This window comes from Protomyctophum parallelum, assembly GCF_964188405.1.
Source record: "Protomyctophum parallelum genome assembly, chromosome: 2".
NCBI lineage: Eukaryota > Metazoa > Chordata > Actinopteri > Myctophiformes > Myctophidae > Protomyctophum > Protomyctophum parallelum.
This window is the reverse complement of record NC_139699.1, coordinates 13,926,861-13,954,791: the sequence shown is the minus strand read 5'-3', so window position 1 is coordinate 13,954,791 and position 27,931 is coordinate 13,926,861. Positions and strand designations below refer to the sequence as shown.

The 27,931-nt window shown below is 43.5% G+C and overlaps 1 protein-coding gene across 1 annotated transcript; it reads right to left on the bottom strand.

Annotated features, from left to right (window-relative positions):
* Positions 1–119: 119 nt before the first annotated feature.
* Positions 120–26,676, bottom strand: LOC310854525 (uncharacterized protein; the record flags this gene model as incomplete). The annotated part of the gene is made up of 15 exons (XM_083759205.1): positions 120–130; positions 5,254–5,378; positions 10,176–10,257; positions 11,189–11,367; positions 12,391–12,511; positions 13,699–13,857; positions 14,493–14,570; positions 16,989–17,005; positions 20,182–20,194; positions 20,431–20,555; positions 21,667–21,748; positions 23,181–23,359; positions 24,420–24,540; positions 26,332–26,487; positions 26,667–26,676. The coding sequence occupies 15 exons, from the start codon at positions 26,674–26,676 to the stop codon at positions 120–122; spliced, it is 1,458 nt and encodes a 485-aa protein (XP_083615331.1).
* Between the last annotated feature and the right edge of the window lie 1,255 nt (positions 26,677–27,931).

Sequence of the window (27,931 nt, the reverse complement as noted above, 5' to 3'; positions counted from 1 at the left end):
CAGAGAATAATGTGAGCTCGGAGATCTGCTATTTTTGGGGCACCGGGCGGCACCGTTGTACGACAAATAATCTGAGAAGACGCCGCACGGTCATGTCCTATTGTCCTCTGACTCCTCTCCTACACGCTGCCTGGGGACAGACACAGAGACACAGAGACACAGAACCTACGGGAAAGATCCAAATCTACCTTCCAACATTAAAGCCCTCTATTATGGTGGTGGTGGTATGCAGTTTCATGAATACAATCACGTAAGTATACGGGTGCACTTGTAATTGTAAACTAGAAAGAGGCAATTCTGGGAAATTGCAAAGTGTGGTTGCCCACATCGCACCCGTCGAAAATGGAATCGCTTTTGTCTCTGCGTTGATTAAGCCACCCTCGACATGTGATTCAGATTTGGGATGGATCGGACATTCCGTGCGTGAATTGTGGCGTGTTTTGTAAAGTAGGCCCCTCCCACTAACTTCGGAAGACGATTACGGCCGAACGATACAGAAGATCTAAATTCTGACTGTGCTGTTTTAATCGGATAGGTCCGGAGATCATGTGTACCGATTTGTGTGAAATTTGGACAGAATCTGTAGGAGGAGGAGCAAAAAGTGTGTTTTGAACAAAATTCAAAATGGCGGGAAATCTATCTAGACGCAAATGGGCGGGGCCTATATGGGGAGATGCGTCATGACCCAAGGAATCCAGGGAAAAAATATTTTTGATTTTACGACCTACGGTTCAAGAGTTATACCCCAAAAGGTAAAGTTGGCTGTTATAGCGCCACCATGAGGCAGAACGTTATACTTCTAAGGTAATTAATTTTAGTAATTATTATGAATCTCTCCTCCAAGTCTTGTAAGTATAGCCCTTACGGTCTCAGAGGAAAAAATACTTGAAAGTGAGTTTTTGCATTTTCCCATTCATGTCTATGGGGAAATTTAATGCACTAATTAATTCATATCAATTAAACTATCCAACAAATGTCTTATCCCAATACACGCACACGATTCCCGATGTAGCCCGTCGTTTTGACATATGGCTCGAGTGCGTGCGACAAAAACTGTGGGAGGTATAATCCGGCAAAATAAAGTTTATCTAGTATAATAAGAAGAAATAAAAGGTCACTAAAGCAATAGTATGGTTGCCCTCAGGGCAACCACACTAACAAGTGTAATGCTTAATTGGGTCGTCCACTCACAGTTAACAGTCTTTGTATTGAGTTTGAAATGTAGGCCCCTACTGTAATTCTACAAACTGTTACATAAATATTTCAACCAATCAATCAAAAACCTGCATGCGGTTGTGATCTAACCGTTAGATTCTAACGGTTCTTCTAGACTAAATTAAAAGCATGAATATAGTAGGTAGCAAATTTGGGCAGCGTCTAGTGAGCAGATCTAATGAACAGATTTAAGGCTTCCGGTGGACGATCTCTTCAAAATAAGAGTACCCTCTAGAGTATTGAAAAAAAGTTTAATTTGCACATTAAAACTACAAATTAAGCATTTAAATGATGCTATAAGACACACATTATGTTTCTGTGTAAAAATAAGTAATTAAATAATAATAATAAAGTTATCTAAATGGATAAATGCTATGAACAATGTGGACCCTGTTGTAAACAAGTGTAATGCTTAATTGAGTCGTCCACTCACAGTTAACAGTCTTTGTATTGAGTTTGTGCTTAAAATGTACTGTAAATTCTACAAACTGTTAATAAATATTTCAATCAATCAATCAATCAATTCACTGGAGTGCATGGACTTTATAAAGTGGACACTGGACAAAAGACGGCTCCGCGAGGCAACTATCTGGACAAACCCACGTGTTCAGGGAGATGTCCTCTACCACACCCCACTCTCCGCTAAGCGGGAGAGGTGTAAAATTCACAGCAGCAGACCTTCTACTGGGGTCAATGCTCAAAAAAGTACCGTTTCCGGACCCAGAATGGACACTGGACAAAAGACGGCTCCGCGAGGCAACTATCTGGCCATACCCACGCGTTCGGGGAGATGTCCTCTACCACACCCCACTCTCCGCTAAGTGGGAGAGGTGTAAAATTCACAGCAGCAGACCTTCTACTGGGGTCAATGCTCAAAAAAGTACCGTTTCCGGACCCAGAATGGACACTGGACAAAGAGGCCTCCGCGGGGCAACTATCTGGACATACCCACGTGTTCGGGGAGATATCCTCTACCACACCCCACTCTCCGCTAAGCGGGAGAGGTGTAAAATTCACAGCAGCAGACCTTCTACTGGGGTCAATGCTCAAAAAAGTACCGTTTCCGGACCCAGAATGGACACTGGACAAAAGACGGCTCCGCGAGGCAACTATCTGGACATACCCACGCGTTCGGGGAGATGTCCTCTACCACACCCCACTCTCCGCTAAGTGGGAGAGGTGTAAAATTCACAGCAGCAGACCTTCTACTGGGGTCAATGCTCAAAGAAGTACCGTTTCCGGACCCAGAATGGACACTGGACAAAGAGGCCTCCGCGAGGCAACTATCTGGACATACCCACGTGTTCGGGGAGATGTCCTCTACCACACCCCACTCTCCGCTAAGTGGGAGAGGTGTAAAATTCACAGCAGCAGACCTTCTACTGGGGTCAATGCTCAAAAAAGTACAGTTTCCGGACCCAGAATGGACACTGGACAAAGAGGCCTCCGCGAGGCAACTATCTGGAGCGGAGAGTGGGGTGTGGTAGAGGACATCTCCCCGAACGCGTGGGTATGTCCAGATAGTTGCCTCGCGGAGCCGTCTTTTGTCCAGTGTCCATTCTGGGTCCGGAAACGGTACTCTTTTGAGCATTGACCCCAGTAGAAGGTCTGCTGCTGTGAATTTACACCTCTCCCGCTTAGCGGAGAGTGGGGTGTGGTAGAGGACATCTCCCTGAACACATGGGTATGTCCAGATAGTTGCCTCGCGGAGCCGTCTTTTGTCCAGTGTCCATTCTGGGTCCGGAAACGGTACTCTTTTGAGCATTGACCCCAGTAGAAGGTCTGCTGCTGTGAATTTACACCTCTCCCGCTTAGCGGAGAGTGGGGTGTGGTAGAGGACATCTCCCTGAACACATGGGTATGTCCAGATAGTTGCCTCGCGGAGCCGTCTTTTGTCCAGTGTCCATTCTGGGTCCGGAAACTGTACTTTTTTGAGCATTGACCCCAGTAGAAGGTCTGCTGCTGTGAATTTTACACCTCTCCCGCTTAGCGGAGAGTGGGGTGTGGTAGAGGACATCTCCCTGAACGTGTGGGTATGTCCAGATAGTTGCCTCGCGGAGCTGTCTTTTGTCCAGTGTCCACTTTATAAAGTCCATGCACTCCAGTGAATAGCATTTATCCATTTAGATAACTTTTTTATGTTATTTAATTACTTATTTTTACACAGAAACATAATATGTGTCTTTACAATAACTGTAATGAAATAATAACACTAATAATGTAATGTAATAATTATTTAATTAACGAATTAAAAAACCTTATTTTATTCTGAAGGCAACCGGATGTCTTAAATCTGCTAGCTCTCAGACCGGAAGTCCTAAATTTGCTCATAAGAATAATAATAAAGTTATCTAAATGGATAAATGCTATGAACAATGTGGACCCTGTTGTAAACAAGTGTAATGCTTAATTGGGTCGTCCACTCACAGTTAACAGTCTTTGTATTGAGTTTGTGCTTAAAATGTACTGTAAATTCTACAAACTGTTAATAAATATTTCAATCAATCAATCAATCAATTCACTGGAGTGCATGGACTTTATAAAGTGGACACTGGACAAAAGACGGCTCCGCGAGGCAACTATCTGGACAAACCCACGTGTTCAGGGAGATGTCCTCTACCACACACCACTCTCCGCTAAGCGGGAGAGGTGTAACATTCACAGCAGCAGACCTTCTACTGGGGTCAATGCTCAAAAAAGTACCGTTTCCGGACCCAGAATGGACACTGGACAAAAGACGGCTCCGCGAGGCAACTATCTGGCCATACCCACGCGTTCGGGGAGATGTCCTCTACCACACCCCACTCTCCGCTAAGCGGGAGAGGTGTAAAATTCACAGCAGCAGACCTTCTACTGGGGTCAATGCTCAAAAAAGTACCGTTTCCGGACCCAGAATGGACACTGGACAAAAGACGGCTCCGCAAGGCAACTATCTGGACATACCCACGTGTTCGGGGAGATGTCCTCTACCACACCCCACTCTCCGCTAAGCGGGAGAGGTGTAAAATTCACAGCAGCAGACCTTCTACTGGGGTCAATGCTCAAATAAGTACAGTTTCCGGACCCAGAATGGACACTGGACAAAGAGGCCTCCGCGAGGCTGGGGCCCAGCCTATAGCAATAGGCAATAGGTCACATGGTTTACAGTGAGTACTGTAACGTGTAAACCATGTGACATCTGTCAGTCAGTCTCCCCACCCCTCTTCTGAGTCATACCTAGCTGGTAAACTATAAAGATAAAAACAGAATAACAATGCAGTGTGTGTGTGTGTGTGTGTGTATATATATGTGTGTGTGTGTGTGTGTGTGCGTGCGTGCGTGTGTGTGTGTGTGTGTGTGTGTGTGTGTGTGTGTGTGTGTGTGTGTGTGTGTGTGTGTGTGTGTGTGTGTGTGTGTGTGTGTGTGTGTGTGTGTGTGTACTGTAGGCTAAAGGAAGGGGCAGAGCTAGAACACAGCCCTGAGGGACTTCATGGGTGTTAAATATTCAGACAGAAGCGTCTTTTCAAGTTTGTCAGCTTTAATTGTTCATGCAAAGCTCCAGTCAGTGATGTTTGGACGAGTGTTCTGATGAATGGAAGCTTGATGCATGAAGGTCAGAACTTCCTGTTCCTGGAACACAAAGCATAGTTCTCAGTGAGTCACGACTGATTTAATTTGTCATTTGGACCAATGTTGATTTTGACAGCACATTTTGCATAAAATGACTTGTCTTTTAGTTCTATTGGATCTCTTCACCCCAATCCCTTCCTTCCCAACATTTTAGTCTTGTTTTTATTTGTTTTGTTTGTCAATATATTTAGTCACAGTTTTAATCATCTTAGCTTAGTTTTAATTTAGTTATTTTAAGTTTAATTCGCTCAGTAATTCGCCTATTAGGGCGTGCTCCTAATAGGCGAATGAATTCGCTCATTTCACTTAAATATTAACCATGGTTACCATGTAAGTAACCTAACGTTTTTGTTAGTGAAAATCTTTAGTTTTAGTCAACAAAATGCACACTGGCCTGTATAAATACATATATAGATCAGTGATACTCACAGCAGCCGTAGAGGCTGTTGAGCCGGTCAATGTCATTCTTGCTCATCTGGGATGCCTCTCCAAAGGAAACGTTGGAGTTGGGGATGGGCACCATGGTGGGCTGGTTGTTATAAGAGAAGGCATACCTGGAAGAACAATGGCGCAACAGCGGGCAATGAATGTCACTGTGAGAGGGCAGTGATTCACATACAGTACTGTAGTTGTGTTGTTGGAGAACCTTCATGGCCTTCAGTAAACCCCTTAATTTAAACCCCATATAGTTGAGTGAAGTCCCTCAGGGCTCTATACTAGACTAGTGTATTTTCTTGTATTGTGGGGAAAGCTTTCGCTGAAAATAGCCCATCAACAAGCTCACAACGCATCGCAGTTTGTGCATCCATTCGCATCAATCTGATTCAGCACTGGTGCTCCACAGGGCTGTGTGTTGAGCCCCCTACTCTACACTCTCTACACCCACGACTGTACTCCCATCTATCCTAGTAATGCCATCATCAAGTTTGCGGATGACACCACAGTGGTGAGACTCATTACAGAAGGGGATGAGACTGCGTATTATAGGGAAGAGGTGCAAGTGCTGTCAGAATGGTGTGAGATGAACAACCTCATTCTCAACACCTCCAAGACCAAGGAGCTGATAGTGGACTTCAGGAGGAAGAATATTCAGCCTATCCAGCCTATCCACATCAAGGGAGAGGAGGTGGAAAGGGTCTCAGACTTCAGGTTCCTGGGCATGAACATCTCGGACAACATGACCTGGATAATAAACACCACTGCGCTCCAGAAAAAAGGTCAACAGCGACTGTACTTCCTGTGCTCAGGAAAATGGACATAATGGAGAGTGTGCTCCTGTCCTTCTACCGCTGTTCCATAGAGTCAGTATTGATCTACGATTCTACGGCATCTCTCTGTGGTTTTGCAGCTGCACAGCGGCAGAAAGAAAGTCCCTTAAGGGTGTCATAAACACGGCCCAGAGGATCATGGCATGTCCCCTTCCATCTCTGTAGGACCTCTACAAGAGACATTGTAGCAGGAGAGCCAACAGTATCCTCAAGGACCCATCCCACCCAGGTCATCACCTGCTGCAACTCATGCCCTCAGGGAGGCGCTATAAAGTCATCAAGGCAAGGATGAACAGACTGAAAAATAGTTTCTACCCCAGAGCAGTCATAGCTCTAAACACTGACACTTCAACTCTGACACTTGGCACTCTCACCTTTCTCTGTCCACATATGAATTTCATGCTATCTCAATATCACAGCCAGTCCCCCTCATCCTCATTGTGCTATATCGCCCTCCTGGAACTCTCGGGAACTTCCTGGAAGAACTAGACTCTCTGATCAGCTCGTTTCCGGAAGATGGCACCCCTCTGATTCTACTGGGTGACTTCAACCTTCCTACCGCAGAGAAGTATCTTCCCGTTACGTCCCTTCTGGCCTCATTTGACCTCTCCCTATCTCCCTCCCCTCCCACTCACAAGGCTGGTAATGTTTTGGACCTTGTGTTCTCCAGAGCCTGCTCTCCCTCCACACTCTCTGTTACCCCCTTAAGTAGGTCTGACCACCACTTCATAACCTTCTCCCTCTCTCTCTCCACCCTCCCGCCTAAACATACTAACCCCCCGAACGTCACCTCCCGACGCAATCTCAAATCCCTAAACCCCTCCTCCCTCTACCCTCCCTGGAGTCATTCCTCTCCCTCTCACCTGACACTGCAACCTCATCCTTCCTCTCCTCTATCTCATCTGCATTCGACCAACACTGCCCGCTCTCATCCAGGCCAGCTCGCTCATGTCCACCGGCTCCCTGGCTATCTGAAACTCTCAGATCTGAACGAACACCTCTAAGGGCAGCCGAAAGAAAGTGGCACAAGTCGAAGCTACCAGATGACCTTTCACACTTTCACTCACTCCTCTCTGCCTTTGCCCACTCACTAACCACTGCTAAAACCTCTTTCTACCACACCAAAATCCAATCCTGTACTTCTAACTCAAGGAAGCTCTTCTCCACTTTCACCTCCCTCCTTAAACCCCCTCCCCCCACTCAACCTTCATCCCTCACTGTTGATGTTTTTGTCAACTACTTCGAGAAGAAGGTTGATGATATCAGCAGCTCCTTTCCTCCCCTCCCACATAAAGTGGCATCTGACTCAACCAACACCAACCCCAACATACCATGCATGTCCTCCTTCTCTCCTCTTTCCCCAGACGAGGTTCTACAACTAGTAACATCCTCTAGACCTACCACTTATCCTCTTGACCCTGTCCCGTCTCCAATCTTCCAGACCATCGCACCTGATCTGCTCCCCTTCATCACCTCCATCATCAACACCTCAGTAACCTCAGGCTGCGTCCCATCTGCCCTCAAGTCAGCCAGAGTAACACCACTCCTCAAAAAACCAACCCTTGACCCCTCAGATGTCAAGAACTACAGACCGGTATCACTCCTTTCATTTATTTCTAAAACCATTGAACGTGTCGTCTCCAACCAGCTCTCTCTCCATCTCTCACAGAACAACCTGCTGGATCCCAACCAGTCCGGATTCAAGAAGGCCCACTCCACAGAAACTGCCCTGCTGGCAGTCACAGAAGCACTACATGCTGCCCAAGCTGCTTCCCACTCTGCAGTACTGATTCTCCTAGACCTATCAGCAGCATTTGACACAGTGAACCACCAGCTGCTCCTAGACACCCTAGCGGAGCTAGGCATCGGTGGAACGGCACTAAAGTGGTTATCCTCCTACCTCACCGATCGGACCTACCAGGTTTCCTGGAAAGGTCTGTTATCATCCCCCCGAACCCTCCAAACTGGGGTCCCACAGGGATCTGTACTTGGTCCCCTCCTTTTCTCACTGTACACTAAATCCCTTGGCACTATCATCTCTGCTCACAATATATCCTATCACTGCTACGCCGATGACACACAACTGTTCCTATCCTTCCCCCCCTCTGCCACTCAGGTGGAAGAGCGCATCACTGCATGCCTGGCTGACATCTCACAGTGGATGTCCTCCAACCACCTCAAGCTGAACCCAGACAAGACTGAGCTTCTCTTCTTCCCAGCTAAGTCCTGCCCTATGCGGGAGTTAACTATTTCCGTAGACAACGCCCTGGTAACGTCTGTCCCAACAGCCAGGAATCTTGGTGTTGTCCTGGACAGTCAGCTCTCGTTCAAAGCTCACATCACAGCTGTCACTCGATCATGTAGGTTCACACTCTATAACATACGACGAATTAGACCGTTCCTCACCCAGGAATCAGCCCAGCTCCTAATCCAGACAACAGTCTTGTCAAAACTCGACTATTGTAACTCCCTCCTTACTGGCCTACCAGCATGTGCACTTAAGCCTCTCCAGCTGATCCAAAATGCAGCAGCTCGCTTGGTCTTCAACCAGCCAAAATTCTCACATGTCTCCCCCCTGCTCCGCTCCCTCCACTGGCTCCCGGTCGCTGCCCGCACAGAATACAAAACTCTGATGCTGGCATTCAAAGCAACCAAAGGTATGGCTCCCCCATATCTTACAAGTATGATTGAACCCTACAAACCCTCCCGCGCACTCAGATCAGCCAACGCAGGGAAACTGGAAGTACCCTCACTAAAAACGCCGGGACAACGCTCCACACGTCCCAAACTCTTCTCCCTTCTGGCTCCAAAACTGTGGAATGCACTTCCCATTGCAGTCAGAACTGCAGCATCACTCCCAATCTTCCGCCGTAGCCTGAAAACCCACCTTTTCAGACTCCATCATGGCCCATAGCACTTACCCTAACCCCTTAGATAGCATTTCTGTTGGCTTAGATAGCATTTGACACAGACTTATAGCATGTTATGTAGACAGCACTATAATTGTATTGTATATAGTCATAGCACGCCATAGTACATATGTATAGCATAGTAGTGAATATGTATAGTTTATTATGTATAGTGTGTATAGTTTCATCATATAGATATTCCACTGTTACCTTCTTAGCTTACGCATGTCTCATGATAAATGCTTTTATGTGATGTATTCCCATGCTTTTGTTCTTGCTTAAATGTAAGTCGCTCTGGATTAAGAGCGTCTGCTAAATGCCTAAATTGTAAATTGTAAATTGACACTTTATGGACTAAAAGGACTTACTGTGCAATATGCCTTAAATGTTTGTATTTATGTATTATGTCTTTTGTTTTAAATGCACTGAGCTGGATTGCAAATCAATTTCGTTGTCTTGTACAATTACAATAAAGATATTCTGATTCTGATTCTGAAGAAAACGCTATCCCAGGCGTCACTCCCGGGGCTTTAAGCAGCAGGTTGCCCTAACTATGCTGGTTGCTGCATTTTCACACAGGTGAGCTGCTTCAATTTGTAGCGTGGGCAAAGGTTAAACATTGACCTCTCCTAAGCCTACAGTATACAGTAAGGTTTAAGGGTTTACCTCTCATACTGCATGACAGAGTTGTAATACTGTAGGTACGGTTTAAGACCTGTACTAGTATAGAGTAATAAGTATGGTTTAAGGGTTTAAACACAGACCTCTAGTGTGTGTGTCTGTGTGTGTGTGTGTGTGTGTGTGTGTGTGTGTGTGTGTGTGTGTGTGTGTGTGTGTGTGTGTGTGTGTGTGTGTGTGTGTGTGTGTGTGAGAGAGACATTTCATATCTCTGTATTTATGCCAAATGTTGCGATATCGATACGATACATGATATTACCGTTAAAATGTCATATTCAATATTTTAAGTGTTGCAACATTAAAAACGAAACATTATTCAAAGAAATTGCATAATATATCACTCACAATAACCCTAACCCTCGATAAAGATAACGATATATTGTGCAGCCTTGTATACGCACACATGCACGCACGCACGCACACACACACACACACACACACACACACACACACACACACACAGGAATGTCTAAGGGTAAAAGGTTTAAACACAGACCTCTCATACTGCATGACAGAGTTGTAGTCGTAGCGAGTGCCCTGGTTCAGAGTGTTGACCTTGTCGAAGTTGGACTTCATGTCTGGGGAAGTGAGATGCAGCATAGAATTACAGATAACCTAAGAAGAAACAAGATGTGTGTGTTGTTGTTATCAGAAGTTACAACCTGCGTAAAACCTGTGGACATTACAGAAATTTGCCTTCCAGTTGACAGTCCGTTTAGACTACCAATAGGGGGTGCTGTTGCACCACTCGCTTCAGACTGGTCTGATCTTTACAAGTACAATGGCTTCTACAGTATTTTAGCGTGCTAACTTTCCAGTGGATGTTGTCAGTGAGGGGAAATTATATGAAGGTATATCATTGAAAATAGATTTTTTATAGACTTTTAACTTTTCTTCTGTGATCTCATTGAGAAATTGTTTCGATTTGTTCATGGTTTTATGTCATGTATGATATGTTGTATGATATGTTGTGTCCCCATCTTTATAAACTAACCTAAGCATGGATCAGATTGTAAATTGTATTTACTAAATACCATAATTTATTCATTTCACTGCAAATAGTCCCTTAAATTTAAAAGCATCCTAAACCCTTAAATGCAATTAATTATTTCAATGGACTAAAATCCTGCCACTAAAATGACGAAATTCCAGGCCTGTTTGCGGGTCATGTGATTGCGAACACAGTGAGCACTTACTATGAGACCCTGCAGATCATGTCTGTGTGTCTGTCCCGCTGTGACACCACCCGCCCGCCACCAGAGGGCGCAGCTGTAGCACACACACACAGGGCGCAGCTGTAGCACACACACACACACACACACACACACACACACACACACACACACACATACACACACACACACACACACACACACACACACACACACACACACACACACACACACACACACACAAACAACCACACACACACACGAGCTGCGTTCGCTTCCCGCGTTTGCGCGTCTTACTTGTGTAGTGTTGTAGTGTGGTCATGGGTTGTGTTCCTACCAGGGATGATGTTCTGCCACATCACTCTGATGTGGTTGTCTCTGTCGCTGCGTGTCTGCTCGTGGTGGAAGCCCAGAGCGTGGAGCAGCTCGTGTTGAACGGTGCTGTGGTACAAACAGCCGTTACGAGCCAGAGACACTGTCTGACCGCCGCCCTGGCGACCTATCCAGGAGTAGCAACTGTAAACAAACACACATGATGTTACACGTATACAATTTACAATTTAGGCATTTAGCAGACGTATAGGACTCAGTAACAAGAAACACACACACACAAACACACAAGTGATGAAAAGCAAGGTGACATTATTTTGCTACAGTGATGTCACGCCCTAGCTAGTACGCGCAGATAGGTCCTACAGTACTACGTATGAAGGGAACCGAAAAAAAACCCGCTGATGAAGGCATGTGTAGCCGTTTGTCAGAGACTGCTCTGCTGCTGCAGTGAATTAAAAAACAAAACAAAACAATCTATGAAAATTCACAGTGTGAGTCAATTAAAAGAGCAGATGTCGTAAAACTGTCGATAAACTGTGGAACTGTTGAACCAGGCCTGAACACTGCCTGTCACCAGGCTGGCCTGCCACGCTCAAACACTTTTCTTTGACAGACTTTTTCCTGTTGAATTACCTCCCTCCTTTGTGGATTTACCATGTGGATTGTTTTTTTTTTTTATATTTTTTTTGCGGCTTACGCCTTTTATTGATTTTTGAAGGGACAGACAGTAGGCTGACAGGAAACGGGAGAGAGATGGGGGGATGACATGCAGTAAAGGCCGTGTCGGGTCCGGGAGTCGAACCCGCGGCACACTGCGACTGGATTACCAGTCCGGTGCCCAGACCGTTACGCTACGGCCTGGGCACCATGTGGATTGTTACCTGTAATATTTTTGCCACATGTGGACTACCTTGGTATGTGGACCTGCCATTGTGCTACTACTTTGCACCTTATAAACTCAATGCTGATACATTTGTTGTTCCCCCCCTCCCACACACACACCCCCCAATTACCCGTATGTGTGTCTCAATGAATCAACATTCTCACTTTACCCTGAGTCCATTTACTTACTGTCACACTTGGAGACTTAATGAAAACTGAAAAACAGTGTCACATAGCTTATGTGAAGAGCAACAGCTTGGTGTCCAACCCCAAACCGAAGGAGCACACAGCTGAGCCCAGAAACAACAGGTGTCATCGTCCTACCCGCCGCCAGCCTCGATGCTGATCCATTCTTGGTCTCCGTGTCCGTAGGGTCTGAACCGGATGCAGGACACCTCGGAGAAGGACTGCAGACCACGCTCGATGATAGCTTGCTCTCTGCCGGCTGATAAGCAAAAGAACACCATGCATGATTCACACTGCCAGTGCGCTTCCACATGTATCATACACTGCACACATCTTGAGCATCATCCAACCACAGCCTGCTTAGAGACAGCTGTAGAAGGAATTAAAAACAAGCTATCACACATAACTAGGGATGGAGCTTGAAACCCGACCCCAGTACAAACTTGATAACTCATTTATTGAGTACCCAGCATCAATTAGCTCTGGCTCTTGTCGAGCCTGTTATCGAGTATATCGGCACATGACGTCATGTTTAAACAATCAAGACAAGGTCGCGATCAAGAATTTAATCTAATTTGCATGTCGGTCTAAAAGTGGATACCTGCCAACCAGCGCTGCCCGGGGAAACAAAATTGTGCTTTTAAAGTGATGGTACACACAGTAAACAGTTTCTTCAATATTATCTTTAAAATGTAAAAAATAATCTGCCTGTCTGTTAGAAAAGTGCTGTATTTGAAGACCCTAGTGAAATGTAGCGAGAGTGATATTGTAATAGTAATAGTACTTATTACAGTTATATAACTATTTGTAATATAAAGCCATTTAACACATTAATGAATGGTTGTTTTAATCATTTAACCACTTTAACCCTTGAATCCTTTTTGCTGCTGGCTTCGCTGGTTATACATTTACACTAGAATAAAAAAGGACAGAAAGGAAATACAATTCCGTTCCAAAGCACTCACTGTAAGTGCCTGCATCCTTTTGACAGGAGTGTGAAATGAAAAAAATATGTATTTTCTTTTTTCAGGAAATGAAGAAAACCTTATATATATTTTAAACAAAGCAATACTGTCTCATCAAAGTTAGTATTGTGACTTTATATACAGTATCGTCATATACTTGCATGAGAGGGGGAGAGGGGGTAGGTTAGCTGTATGCTTTAGCAGAGTTTGATAGCTGGTTTTGTCTGTTGTTTTGTCAGAAGCACTTTTTTCTACATTCCCCTCCCTGTTAAAGCATGCAGCAGAGTCAATGGACTGTGTGCACCCCCCACCACCCAAGGCGCCCCTCACTTCACATGAGTGTGTTTTTTTAACCAACATACAAACATAAAGTGTAAAGGGTAAAGCATTGATTGATTGATTGAGTTATCTGTAGCTGGTTTAGATAGTAGGCTATACATAATGGTTATGAAATGTAGTAATAGATGTAGTATATACATACTGTATTGGTTTGGTCCGATGTAGTAAGGGACGTAGACTTTTCCGTCGCTCCATTTCTCCCACAGACATCCATAATTCGTGCAGGGATCGGCGTTCTTCTCCGCCTCAGATTTGACGGCGATGTCTCCATCAACAATGGCGGGCTCGTCGAAGTTGCGGACTGTGTGAGCGGGAAAATGTATGTTATTGGGCAGTAGTAGGCTAGGCCTACAAATGTGAGATAATACCGCTAATGAATTGGATTCTGAGCTACTGTACTGTACTGTAGGTGCGCAACTATACACCAACACCGGATCCTGAGTAAGAAAGCATTAGTTTAGGTATAATTTGGCTATTAAAAAAAATAGCAGATCGATAAGTTCATGGCGTGTCACATGAGCTTGTACAGAGCTTGTAGATCAGCTATTTTTGAAATATTGTGATTTTTTTTTTTAATCTTTGAAATGTATTTACAGTAGGCCTAAGAGAACAATTTTAACTCAAATCTTTGCTTCTGGAGGGGGGGGGGGGGGGGGGGGGGGCTGGAACAAAATATTTTTAGATGGGGGTCGGTGGCCAAATAATATAACATTGGGGCCTTAACATAAAAAAGGTCAGAGATGCTTGGATGCATGCTGACAATAGCAAATCTACAATCTCACAACGCGTAGATATTCATATTTTCATCTGGAATTTTATTCAAAAGACTATTTTCTGTCAAATTCAACACTGCTCCTACAGACTGTGTTGTTGTGTATTTCATTGTAGTGTGTGTTACTCTATAACTGGTGTTACCGCATGTTAGTGTGTACATACTGCGGTCTCTGTTAGCTCTCGTCAGTAGCTCTCCTACAGACAGCTCTCTTGTCGTGTCCTCTACAAACTCAGCAACATCTGAACAAACACAGCAGTTACACAATATTATTAATCGTATTAATTTGTACATAAAAATGAGCAAATACAGTGTAGGCTACTGTATTTGTTTATTATTCATGTTAACTTGTTTAGCTATTTGTGTGAAGCTTATTGATGAAGATGTTAATTCATACATTCATCTCATTACTACTACTACTTTGGTGCCACATTAAGTTCATAAGGTTATTTAAACACATGCTAGGTTCATTGTTTACCTAGTATCATATAGTTTCAATGTGCAGATAACACAAGTTTTGGATTTGGTTGGTGAAATCATCTTCACTGGCTGTACATTGTAACTTCTACACCTCGGCTAAAGCATTAGGACCAGGTTTTCAGGGTTTGGTCAAATGGTTTATACAGATTCCATGAACAAATGTTATTAATGCATCAAAGACAGACCTGGAGTTCTACCTCTTCACCAACCCTAACCCTAAAAAAAATGCTCTCAAGTCTACCTGAGCTTATATGTACCTCAGGTGTGCCAAATTAGGCTATAACCACAGACCCCACCTACCACAGTCAAACCACAGAATGTAACTCCACCCACTCTCAGCCAGAGAGTGAGGGGATCTTGAATAATAGTATATAGTTTAGACTTTAGACAGATGCTAGGTTCATTGTTTACCTGTGACCCTAGTTTACTGAGGCACGTCTTTATGCATGTGTTAAGCTTGCTTCACTCTACTGTATATGAAGAGCGTCTGATAAATGACTACATTGTAAAATGTAAAACTGTAAATCATATTTGTGTCTTACCTTCCTGTAGACAGCCACAGTGACCGGTGGAAAAGAAGAGAAATACATGAAGGAAATGTCAAAAAAGTAATGTAATTTAACAGTAATTAACAGTTTTGACATTAATAAGATTTGTTTTGTTTTGTGTGTGTGTGTGTGTGTGTGTGTGTGTGTGTGTGTGTGTGTGTGTGTGTGTGTGTGTGTGTGTGTGTGTGTGTGCTGTGCTGTGCTGTGCTGTGCTGTGCTGTGCTGTGCTGTGTGCATGTACTGTATTAACCTCTTCAGCCCTGGCAGAGGACACCAGAAGGAGGGCCAACACGGCCCAGGAGAACCTCAACACAAGCATGACTGGAACAGACCTATACACACACGCGCACGCACGCACGCACGCACGCACGCACGCACGCACGCACGCACGCACGCACACAGTTGTCAGGCCAAATCCTCATATCTCCACATTTCAACTTTTTGTATGTATGTTTTTTGTATGCATATATATATATATATATATATATGTTTTTTTTTTTCCTAAAACGTATACCTGTTTTGGACATACGTATTCAGACAATCCACCAGACAATGACAATATACAGTATTTGGCCTATTACATATTGTATTATATTTTACAGATTTTTATTTATTGATTGATTATAAATATCGTAGGGAAAATAGCAGATCGAGCTCACTGTGAGCTTCTAGATCTGCTATTTTCAAAAGGCTGAAAAACATACATAAAAACATACATAACCACTTCAGCCCTATACATAGGGCTGAAGTGGTTATTATGTTTTGTCATAATAAGTAACTAGTAACTAACGTTTTCAAATAATTGTAGTGGAAGAGAAGTACGATAGTCAAGTCTTCAAAATTATACTTACACCAGTGGTTCCCAACATTTTAGTCCGTGACCCAAAGGAGAAAACTAGTGAAAATAGCAGATCTACAACCTCACATCCTACAAGCTTTCGCGTTGTGAGCTTGTACATCAGCTATTTTCAATCAATCAATCAATCAATCAATGCATGGATTTGTTTTTAATTCATGAAAAAGTTCGCCTTTTCTGGGAATGTTTTTTGAAAGTGTTATTTGTTATATGTTAATATAATGAATATTCTGATTAAAAAACAAAAGATATATATGTAAATATAGTGAATATTCTGATTAAAAAACAAAAGATTAGTAGACAAAGAATAAAGGGACCCACACAAATGTTCCGACGCTGTTTGGGACCATTTTGTTTCTTACACATTCAAGAGGACATCTAATATGTATCTTAATACATATTTGTTTAAATCAAATTAAATACAAGGGGGTGAAAGAGCAGAGTTCTTACCATCTCAATTTGTTTTAAATTAAATTAAATTAAATACAAGGCGTGAAAGAGCAGAGTTCTTACCATCTCAATTTGTTTTAAATTAAGTGAAAGAGCAGAGTTCTTACCTCGATGCTTCCACAAGGAACAGGTGTCTGCTTCACGTCCACACCAACCTTTAAATACTCCACCTGTACCCAGTGTTGCCATGTCCGCTTGTCATAAGGCACCTTATGTTTCTGTAAGGTTGCTGCTTGGAAATATTGGCAAGTGCAGTTGCTTGTTTTGGCCTTATTTTCATAGTCCTATAGTCGCTTGTTTGTCCTGCAAAATCTGGCAACGCTGACCTGTACTTCGTAAAGACCTGTAGTGAAAGAAGGAGAAATCTAATGTGCTGACGACGCACAATGATTTGATCTCTAAATCAAGCCAGAGTGCAGTAACTACGCTCAAGGTACTCTGCCTTGGTTAAAAATAAAATAAAAAAATAATAAAAAAAAGAAACTTTGTCACAATATAAAACAGACACTAAGGAGTTCATTTTTAGTTATAACACATTTTCGAACAAAAATGTAGGTACTGCACTGGCTTTGTATAGGGCATCATAGCTGAGACATAGATGACATGTGTGTGAAACATCACATGTGTGCAGACAAGCATGTTTGTGTGTGCATGCGTGTTTGAGTGCGGGCGGGCGTGCGTGTGTGCGTGTGGGCATGCGTGCGTGCGTGTGTGTGCGCAATGTGCTTTTGTGCATGTATGTGGTACAACATGTACGTCACACATGGTGGACTGTGTGACACATGAACTTGGCAGTGAACCAGAGCAGGTGTTATGGTTCCTGTACACATAACCCACCCAGGCTTGTTTGTATTTCCAGGTGACAGCAAGCAGACAGTCGACGACTAGACATTCTCTAATTGTGTATTTCCTTGTAAATTAAGTAATGCAGATGTCGTACAATAATGTAAGGGTCCACTCCCCATCATTTAAGCTGGGGACCATATAACTTATGAAGGTCGTATATAGGCCGAAAGCCCAAAACGTTGCTGTTCCCAAAGTACGTCTCATTTGAAGACGGTGCGTGGGAGTCCCTTCTTTTTCAGTACGTCGGGCACTTGTCCTTCTCCTACGCACCTGTCACCTTTAGGTGTGCAAAAGCCTTGCTTTTTAGGGGTTAAATATTCAACCATATTGTAACCAATACATTCCCTTGTTATCACCCAGTATATTATGTTTAATTTTCTTTCAATACTCATACCTGACAGGAAATTCATTTATTCACACATTTATGTGGAAGTGTCACAAGGCTAGGGTCAGTGCTACACCTATAGGCTATAGCTAGGCTGCTAGGGCCATGTGCTACAACCCAGTGTCGGCCCGAGTTTCTTTCTTACAGTCCTGGGTATAGCACCTGGAGGTTGGCATCGCCTATAGCTCTGGTCCTTAGCATCCATCTAGCAGACGTCTCCTTTTCATTTCTGCCCAAAAGGTGTATTTTAGACGTGTGGGGCTTTTAACTCCACACAACCGTATTTGTATTGGTGAGTAGCGAAAGTGTTATTTTTATTTTTGCAACAGCCGAGTCGACAAGCTGTGCAGCCATTTGAAAATAGCCGATCTACAAGATCACAATGTGCCGCAGCATGTCACACTGTGAGCTTTTAGATCTGCTATTTTCAAAAGATTTTTATACATTTGAAAACTTGACAAGGGAAATTCGCCATATGAGTACATTTACTTTTGGTACTTTAACTAGCCTATACATTTTTATGCCAAAACTTTTGTACTTTTACTCAAGTACATTTTGAATTCCGGACTTTTACTTAAGTAAACAAATTGAGAGTACTTTTTTCACCCCTGTCGCGAGAGGGTGGCAGGTTGTTTAGTGAGTGCTGAGTGCACGCACGCACGCATGCACGCACGCACGCACGCACGCACGCACGCACGCACGCACACACACACACACACACACACACACACACACACACACACACACACACACACATTAATTAGTTATCTACATTCGTTACTTTTATTTTTACCCCCTTCTTTATTTGAATCAAATGCATATTCTATTCTACACATTGGGGAAAAGAAAATCCAAAACCTTTTTGATTTATAGAACATGTTTTATACAAGAAATCAATCAAATTTCACTTAAAAACTTTGTTCCAATGGATCCAATGTAGTTATTATTTACCGATAGTCTCAAGCTCTACATTTAATTGGTTCAATATTTATATAAAAGATAATCCATATACTTCCCACTTTCAACTGGACGTGTCCCTACAGTATGTTCAGCATTCCATTACTGGAAAATGTTTTGGAGGAATAATTGAAATAGTAAATCTTTAGAGACATTAAAAAAGAACGATTAAATGTGGAGATACAAGGTTTTTACATGACAGCTAGTGACAATATATAATATAAAGAGCACAGTGCTCTCTCTCTCTCTCTCTCTCTCTCTCTCTCTCTCTCTCTCTCTTATTTATTTATTTAATTTTGTCCACACTTGCCGACACAGAGAACCTTGAAACCATTCAGGTTTAATCTGGCACCTTGACAAGGACTAAAAGCACGTGTGACTTGTGTGTCAGACCCACAGGGAGGTACAGTACAGTATACTGTATATGAAAACCCTTTAAGACCCATTTAAACATATATATAAAATAATAGGCCTAAGAATTTTCTTCAGACTCCATTTTTATCCTGAAGCACTTAGCCCTAGCCTTTAATGACTGATTTATGCAACGATCAAAATGTAATTTAGATTAGCATTTCATTTAGACAGATGTTCATTTTTTTACCTGTCTGTCCAATGTAGCCTACATATTATTTTGATAGTATATTATTTAGATTCTAGGTTATTGGATCTGTGATCCTATAGTTTACTGAGGCTGAGACTGTCTTGTCTCTCTGCATTCTGTGTATGGGCTATTGTGTTTACCTTGCTTATTGTAAGACACTCTGTATAAATGCCTACACTGACACTGTACAATTGAATATAGATTTTGTCATGCATACATGCCCCAAAATACAGTAGGGTAACGCCGGGTTGAAAGTGGTTAATGAATCAATGTACGGTATGCTTGCAGACCAGAAAACAAAAGCCCACCCCTGGTACCACCCACCACCAAGCTTGTTATAGTTACATCTGAAGCGTATCCCTGTGTGTGTGTGTGTGTGTGTGTGTGTGTGTGTGTGTGTGTGTGTGTGTGTGTGTGTGTGTGTGTGTGTGTGTGTGTGTGTGTGTGTGTGTGTGTGTGTGTGTGTGTGTGTGTGTGTGTGTGGATGCCTTGTATAAGACCTTTTTGGGTTTCCTGCATGCCTATCCGTTGCACATGTTTTTCAGTCTTGTGTTTTGTAATACAGTGACTTAAAGCAAATAGCAGACACATTTTCATGAGATCTGAAAGTAACAGAGCTTATTCATTGGCCAGAATGATAATGTAGAAACATTTTAATATTATTATTATCATCATTTCTATGCTGTAGAAATATCATGATTCCATGACGTTGTTCAGTGAAGCTGCTCACATGGATGGACTCCCTGTAAAGACACAGAAACATTAGAAAATGTAAAGAAAGTCTGACACATCTACAGTATGTGTGCATGTGCGTGTGTGTGTGCATGTGCGTGTGCATGTGCATGTGCATGTGCATGTGCATGTGCATGTGCATGTGCATGTGCATGTGCATGTGCATGTGCATGTGCATGTGCATGTGCATGTGCATGTGCATGTGCATGTGCATGTGCATGTGCATGTGTGTGCGTGCTGTACTCACCACACTTGTAGAGGATATTGAGCCTGGCGATGTCATTGTGACTCATCTCCTTGGCGTTGCCCAGGGCCACGGTGGGGTCGGGGGTGGGGATCATGGTGGGCTGGCCGTTCTTAGAGAAGGCATACCTGGTTAATTTGGACAGCACGTTTTCATTCAGTTTTAGTCATAGTCTATTGAATAAAACTCCATTTAGTTATAGCCATATTTTAGTCATCTGAAAAGTTGTAGTTTTAGTCTAGTTTTAGTCTACTAAATATCTTAGTCGACTAAATCCGCAGTTGATTTTGTCGACAAAAACTTATTTTGTCGGGCCTTGATCAGCGCAACTTCGGCAATAGGTTTGAGCAGTTTTTGCCGTATCGCTAATGGGGGACCATTTAAAACAAAGGCAACTTGCTGTGCATGGTTCGCTACTAACAGAAATGTGCATGCACAGGGGGTGAAAGGCTATCTCTTGTTGTTTTTCTAGTATTTTCGCTTCGCTGTTTTCTAAGTTAGACTGGGCCACCTCTAAACTGGACTTTAGGGCCCAATGGACCCTACGCCAGTGGGTCAGATGGCTGGGCCGCATGCAGTTCAGAGCATGTATATTTTAGTGATATTTGGGTTGGTTACTACTTCCCTGTATTTCCTCTAGAGGGCAGTAGGGGTCTAACAAAGGTAAAGACCATACAGCTAAATGTGGTTGAAAATATGGGAACTGTGGTTCTGCATGACAAACTTGTAGTCCTACTAACCCTTTCTTTGGTACTGCATGCTGGGAGATGTAGACCTCATAGAGTTATAAAGGATAGAGGGTGGACTGCACTGCCCCCTGCTATTCATTTTGATGGAAGTTGCTCAGTGGCGTTTGAAGCACCCGGAAGAACGGTCTACTTCCACATTTTTCCGAAATGCGGAAGTGCTCAATGTTAAACCCCAGCTGCACGGGGTTTCCTCGCGCTAAATGCAGGGACCCGCCTGCAGTTCCAGCTCTGACCAATATGTCTCGAGGCTTCAACGTTGGCCAGCCTTTCTGGAGGCTTGGTACACTTCTAACCTGTGGTACTGCAAGCTGGGAGATGTAGTCCTAATAACCTGTGACACTGCATGCTGTGAGATGTAGTCCTACTAACCTATGGTACTGCATTCTGGGAGATGTAGTCCTACTAACCTGTGCTACTGCATGTCATAGTTGTAGTCATACTAACCTGGGGTGATGGCGTGATGCATGCTTGGAGATGTAGTCCTACTAACCTGTGGTACTGCATAACAGAGTTGTAGTCATACGGCGTCACCTGGTTCTTTGTGACAGCCTTTCTGAAGTTATGCTCCATGCCTATAGGGGCCGAGGACAAACGTATTTTAAATATCTAGGATATCAACAATAAAACATGAAACATTTTAAGAAGCACTGGGGGCGCATACGTTGGTCCTACATACTATGAGTCCGACATGCAACAGTCAGACACATGCGTGGCTGGTTAAGACTCGTGGGCGTGGCTCTCGACATGCTTTGCCGGCATGCATGCCCGGTTAAGACTCACATGTGGCTCCCGACATGCGCTGCCGGTTAAAAAACACCTGTGGCTTCCCTGTGAGGTTAGGGTTATAGCCTTATAGGTTAGGGTTTCGGGTAGGGTGTCGGACTAATGCCTGTCGGACTGTTAGTACGTTGGATCAAACACATGCACCCGACTTAAGGTCTATAGCGGTTCTTAGTAATACCCTCTTGAGCCCCATGGCGGCTGTCCACCTCTGAACAGCACTCAGCGGGTCAATGGAGACCCAATTGGTCTCCGGTTCCAACTCAGATGTTGCCAATTTACCCCCTTTACCCCCCTGGGGTTAAAGAGGTTTTAAGGTGGGTGCCGTGACACGAGTCCAGGGGTGCCTCAGAATACTTTGATTTAGATTTGATTGAGTTTATCACTTAACACTTACTAGACCAGTGCTGCCCCCCTCCCCTCCCGACGGGAGTGCTGCATTTCCTCATTCAGATCGGCTGTTTTCGACATAATTTGTTATTATGAGGGTCGGCGTGGCATTTTTTGGCACATTTTGTTGCCCCCCTCGGCGTGTTGTATTGCACGTATACGTAGCGACGGCACTGGCCCGGCTATGCAATACCTGTTGTACACGTGTCGGAGTACCCGTTCCACCCATCTGTCTGTGTCCCTTTTATGCCCATAATGGAGTTCTGTGTCAGGCATGCTCAAATATGGAGTGTTGTGATGTCAGAACAGGCCAGCTCCATACATGGACCATGGGCAGGGGCCCTGTCCAGAGCCTTGGCAGAGGCCTTTTGTGGCGGTTGAGGACAATTGTGGGTCCGACCGACTCGACACCGGACTTTTGAAGTTTTTTGAAGGTTCTCGAGTTACGTGGATTACAGCCGTAAGCACGTATACGTACAGACAGACGTACATAGACATGATGCATTTATAGATAGATATAAGCTCACACTCACAGCTTGTAGATCGGCTAATTTTGGCAGTGTGCACGGGTAGGCCTATTCTGTTATTGTTGATGATGCTGTTCTGAGAGAAATGGAACCACTCTCAGAGTTATGGTGGTCCTTGAAGTTAAAAACATTTGAGATCCACTGGCCTATGCTAAACATCTTCGGTGAAAATAGCCAAATTGGTCGACGTTTTTTACAGAACGTTCGGCCACATGCAGAACAGTGACGTCATAGGGTTCAACTCGTTAGGTTTACAGTATTTGAGTACATTGTATAGATTGTCCGTATATCAGCAGCACTCACTGACCAGCCACAACGTTCTGCACCAGCACTTGGATGTGTGTGTCCCGGTCAGCCCTGGTCTGCTCGTGGTTGAAGCCCAGAGCGTGGAGCAGCTCGTGTTGGATTGTACCATGGTGCAGACAGCCCTTCTTGGACAGAGACACCAGCTGCATGCCCCCACGACGCCCGATGTACGAGTAGCAGCTGTACGGGACGGGAGGATGGTGAAAGACTCAAAGAAATTAATTGAAAAAAAGAATTAATAATAATCGTTAATCGTTAACAGAAAAACTACAACAACAAAAAAAACTAACTGAAACTGTATTTTGTGTTTACAAAACAAACTAAAAAATGTATAGACAAAATGCAGTTTTTTGTGGATGTGGTTGGTGGTTCATCTGAAAGTAACTGAATCCATTTAGAAATGCTGCACCTGACGAATAAACCAAAGTATCAAAATTTAAACGAACACTAAAGCTAATAAAAACTAAACTAAAACGTATATATATTAAAAATGAAAACTAAACTAAAAGTAAAAATCCAAAACTATTATAACCTAGCTTGGTGTGAATATGATTTAAAAAAAGGCAATTTTTTATTTAGTGTTAGTCGTAGTCCTAATTCTGTTTTCTCAACCAAATTTATTTAAAAACTTGGACCCAGTGATTCAACAGCAAAGCAATCGCCTGTGTGGACACACACGTGCACACGCACGCACACACGCACACACACAAACACACACACACACACACACACACACACACACACACACACACACACACACACACATTGTGCAGGCAGAGTTTTGATGTCAACACTTACAGAAATAGCACTTTAATGCAGACTTCTACAGATTAGCACAAATTGCCCCATCTTAAAAACATGCTGTGTATGCATCTCTGTCTGCATTTTAAACACCATTTACTTACATTCATGTTTTAACGTGTAGGAAAAACTCTTTGCAAGACTTTAAAGTTTCTTTGCAAGACTTGAAGTTTAAAGTAGTTAGGTATAAGTAGTATACCTAACTACTTTAGGTACAGTATACTGTACAGTAGCCTCGATACCCAGGCTTTCATAAATTGCCAAAATTGCCATGATTTAGAAAACTTATTTTTTTTTAATTTCGACGTCAGGCCTAAATGAAGGGTGGCTCCACTGCCCGCATTGCCTTGCGTTGTGTGACTGCATTAAAATTGCCCCAGTTCGTTTTGCGCGCGACGGAGACGTAACGTGCCCCGGTGGAGCCCCGCCGTGACATTACCCGCTCCCAGAGTCGATGTTGAGCCAGTCCTTGTCCAGTCGGCGGTTTGGTCTGAATCGGACGCAGGACACCGTGGAGAAGGACTCCAGACCTCTGGTGATGATGGCCTTCTGAGTGGAGGCTGCCAGGACCAAAACAAAACACAACACTGAAGCCTCAATATAATGTTATACACGTTGGATGACTGCGTGGCGACACCGTCGTACAACCGAGCATTAATCAAGTAATATTGCTTTTGTAATTGCTGAAAACCTACAACAGCATATCTGTTGAGAGTTAGAATCCTTCAACCATGTTATTTTTTTCCCAAAATACATTTGTGAGATTAGCCTCTGACCCACAGCGGTCAAGAGGTGCCCGCACACATCCAAACATTTCGACGGGTACTGGACCAAAAATAATGAGTGAAAAGAGAAAGAAGAGGCCCGCACACACCGTAAATGCTCCTAAAATAATGTAATAACAGAGCGGACAAAAATAACAATGTTTACTTTCAGACTAAATGGCCTTCGTCAGATTATACCTGAAAAAGGCCGGTTAGGCCAAAACGCCCTTATGTCTGCTCTGTTATTACATTATTTTGGGAGCATTTAAGATGAGGACCCTTTCTCTTTTTAGCTCTCTGACACGCACACAACACACACACACACACACACACACACACACACACACACACACACACACACACACACACACACACACACACACACACACACACACACACACACACACAAAGAAGCCAGTGTTCTAGACAGCTACACCTTCTATAGATCCACACCCATACACATGCTAGAGACTGATGGGTCTAATTGGTAAAGAAGTGGTGATTAACACGATCATACTGTAGTTAAACCTCCAACTGTGCGTCTGTCTGCCTCAGACGTTTTAATGAGACATAAATGTCTGTCTGTCGACCACAGGAATGCAGGCAGGGCACGGTGGTTTAAACTTAAAGTAAATACATATTACATTTACCACACTTAAAGCTGCACTACCCACTACCATATGTTACTTTACTCTTATAGAGGCTATGCTATGCCTATGACATCATCATGCCCGGATGTTATGTTGGAACGCCTATACTGCATGAGTGGCGAAAAAACCCGACTTTCTGGCCATGACAGCCCATATACATCCAAACAGAAAAGTCCTATCTGAATATACAGTATTAAACTATTGTTAAACTCAACATTGCAGGCGTACAGAAAGCTTGAATTATTATTATTTGCAAAGTGTCAGAGTTTGGAAGCGCTCAAGTCGTTTTCCAAAAACACAAAGTCCTGCAGGTGCCTCCCACATTTTGACATGAGCACTTCCAAACTCCAACGCTCCATGCTGCTCCAATGCTCCATGCTGCTCAATGCTCCATGCTGCTCAATGCTCCATGCTGCTCAACGCTCCACGCTCAATGTTTTGCCACTCAGATGAGGGTGTCCCATGCAAAAGTGATGCATGTGCATATATGCACATGCATAACCCGCGGTTCAAATCCTAGTATACTCTCTATACTGAGGATTTGAACCGCGGGTCTTATGTCGCAAGTGCTGAAATCTTTAACCACTGAGCTGCTTGCTCGGGGGAGAAATTTAATTTTGTGTCAAACCAGAAACAGGATGGTGTCAAAGGTCATGTCTCACCTAGACACATGATCTAAATCTCTCAATAGAAGAGCAAGGAGACCAAATACAACCACCCCAATTGTATGTATACTGTAGCAGAGTGGCTCACAACCTCAGCCTGATGGAGTCTAATATCTCCTACGAGCCATGGGGAATCCCCTTTGGCTTAGTGGTTAAACTGTTGGCTTTCCACAGGGGAGACTGGGGTTCGAATCCTGGGCATCACACACAGACAAAAAAAACACACACACACACACACACACACACACACACACACACACACACACACTTACAGAATTGATTAGAGATGTGATAAGGGATGTAGACGGTCCCGTCGCTCCACTTCCCCCACAGGCAGCCAATCGTAGAGCACAGATCACTGTCTTTCTCCGCCTCCGTGTCCACGGCGATGTCTCCTCCAATCAGGATAGGGTCGTGGAAGGCGGGGACTGAAACGGCATTGTTAACCTGTTATCCTAGTTTCAATGATTATTATTTTTGACAGTATGTTCATGACAGACTCTAGGTTCATTGTTTATCTGCTATCATATAGTTTCAAGTTTCAAGTACACATATTCATATTTTGATAGACAGATGCTACAGTATATACTGTAGGTTAATTGTTTACCTGGTATCATATAGTTTAAAATTACATATTGTATAGATAGACAGATGCTAGGTTCCTTGTATACCTGGTATAGTTTCAATGTACAGATTAATATATATATATTTTTTTACCTGTGGTCCTTCTATGTATGTGTTTAACCTTGCTTATTGTAAGTCACTCTGGATATAAAGAGTGTCCGATAAATGACTTGCAGTAAATGGAGTTATATTAGGGGTTTTCCTGAGTCAATCTTATGCACGGCGACGTGTCATGACAAGGGGTGTAAGTGATGTGTTTTAGTGCTTTGTTAAAAGTTTAAAGCTCTACATTCTAATAGTAAACATGAAGTGTTCAGTAACAGGGCGGTATCCTCGTCTCTCTGCAGACATTTAGTTAATTATGGGCAGGAACATAAAGTTTCATAAAGCCTTAATTGCTACAGTTTACTGTTGTGAAACACACATGTGTACACATGCTGTAGCAACTGTTCCCTTATGAAACCAACTTTCTCAATGATGACCCCTTTTCACAGTTTCTGCAAGAAGCTGTGTGTGTGTGTGTGTGTGTGTGTGTGTGTGTGTGTGTGTGTGTGTGTGTGTGTGTGTGTGTGTGTGTGTGTGTGTGTGTGTGTGTGTGTGTGTGTGTGTGTGTGTGTGTGTGTGTGTGTGTGCCATATGGGCACTTTGGGCACGTCCAAAGTGGCATAAAACCACCCCAAAACAGCCACAATTGTGGCTGATTTACGCGTGCATGTGAAGGGGGCCCTTTGAGCTTCAGTGCCCAGGGGCCTTCAGAGGTGTTAATCCGGCCCTGGTGTGTGTGTGTGTGTGTGTGTGTGTGTGTGTGTGTGTGTGTGTGTGTGTGTGTGTGTGTGTGTGTGTGTGTGTGTGTGTGTGTGTGTGTGTGTGTGCGCGCGTGCGTGCATGTGACAGTAAAGTACACAAAGGTACAGTAATTATGTAATTTAGACTATGTAGGGCCCCTGCAGGATTTTTTTTCTAGAATGTCTATATATAGGACCACAAACAATGTTTATTATAGTTCTCTACTTTCTCTCTCTCTCTCTCTCTCTCTCTCTCTCTCTCTCTCTCTCTCTCGCACGCACATACACACACAGAGCTGAAGCATCACATTCTATATCAGTATCAAGTTGTGGGTCTGAGAGGCTAAATCTCATCAAACGGTGGTCCGTGGCTCAAATGCTGAATAAATAATCGACCTTGATATGAAACGAGTTGAAAACCACTGTTCTATGTGCCTGCTTCGTTCTGCAGGATAAGCACTAA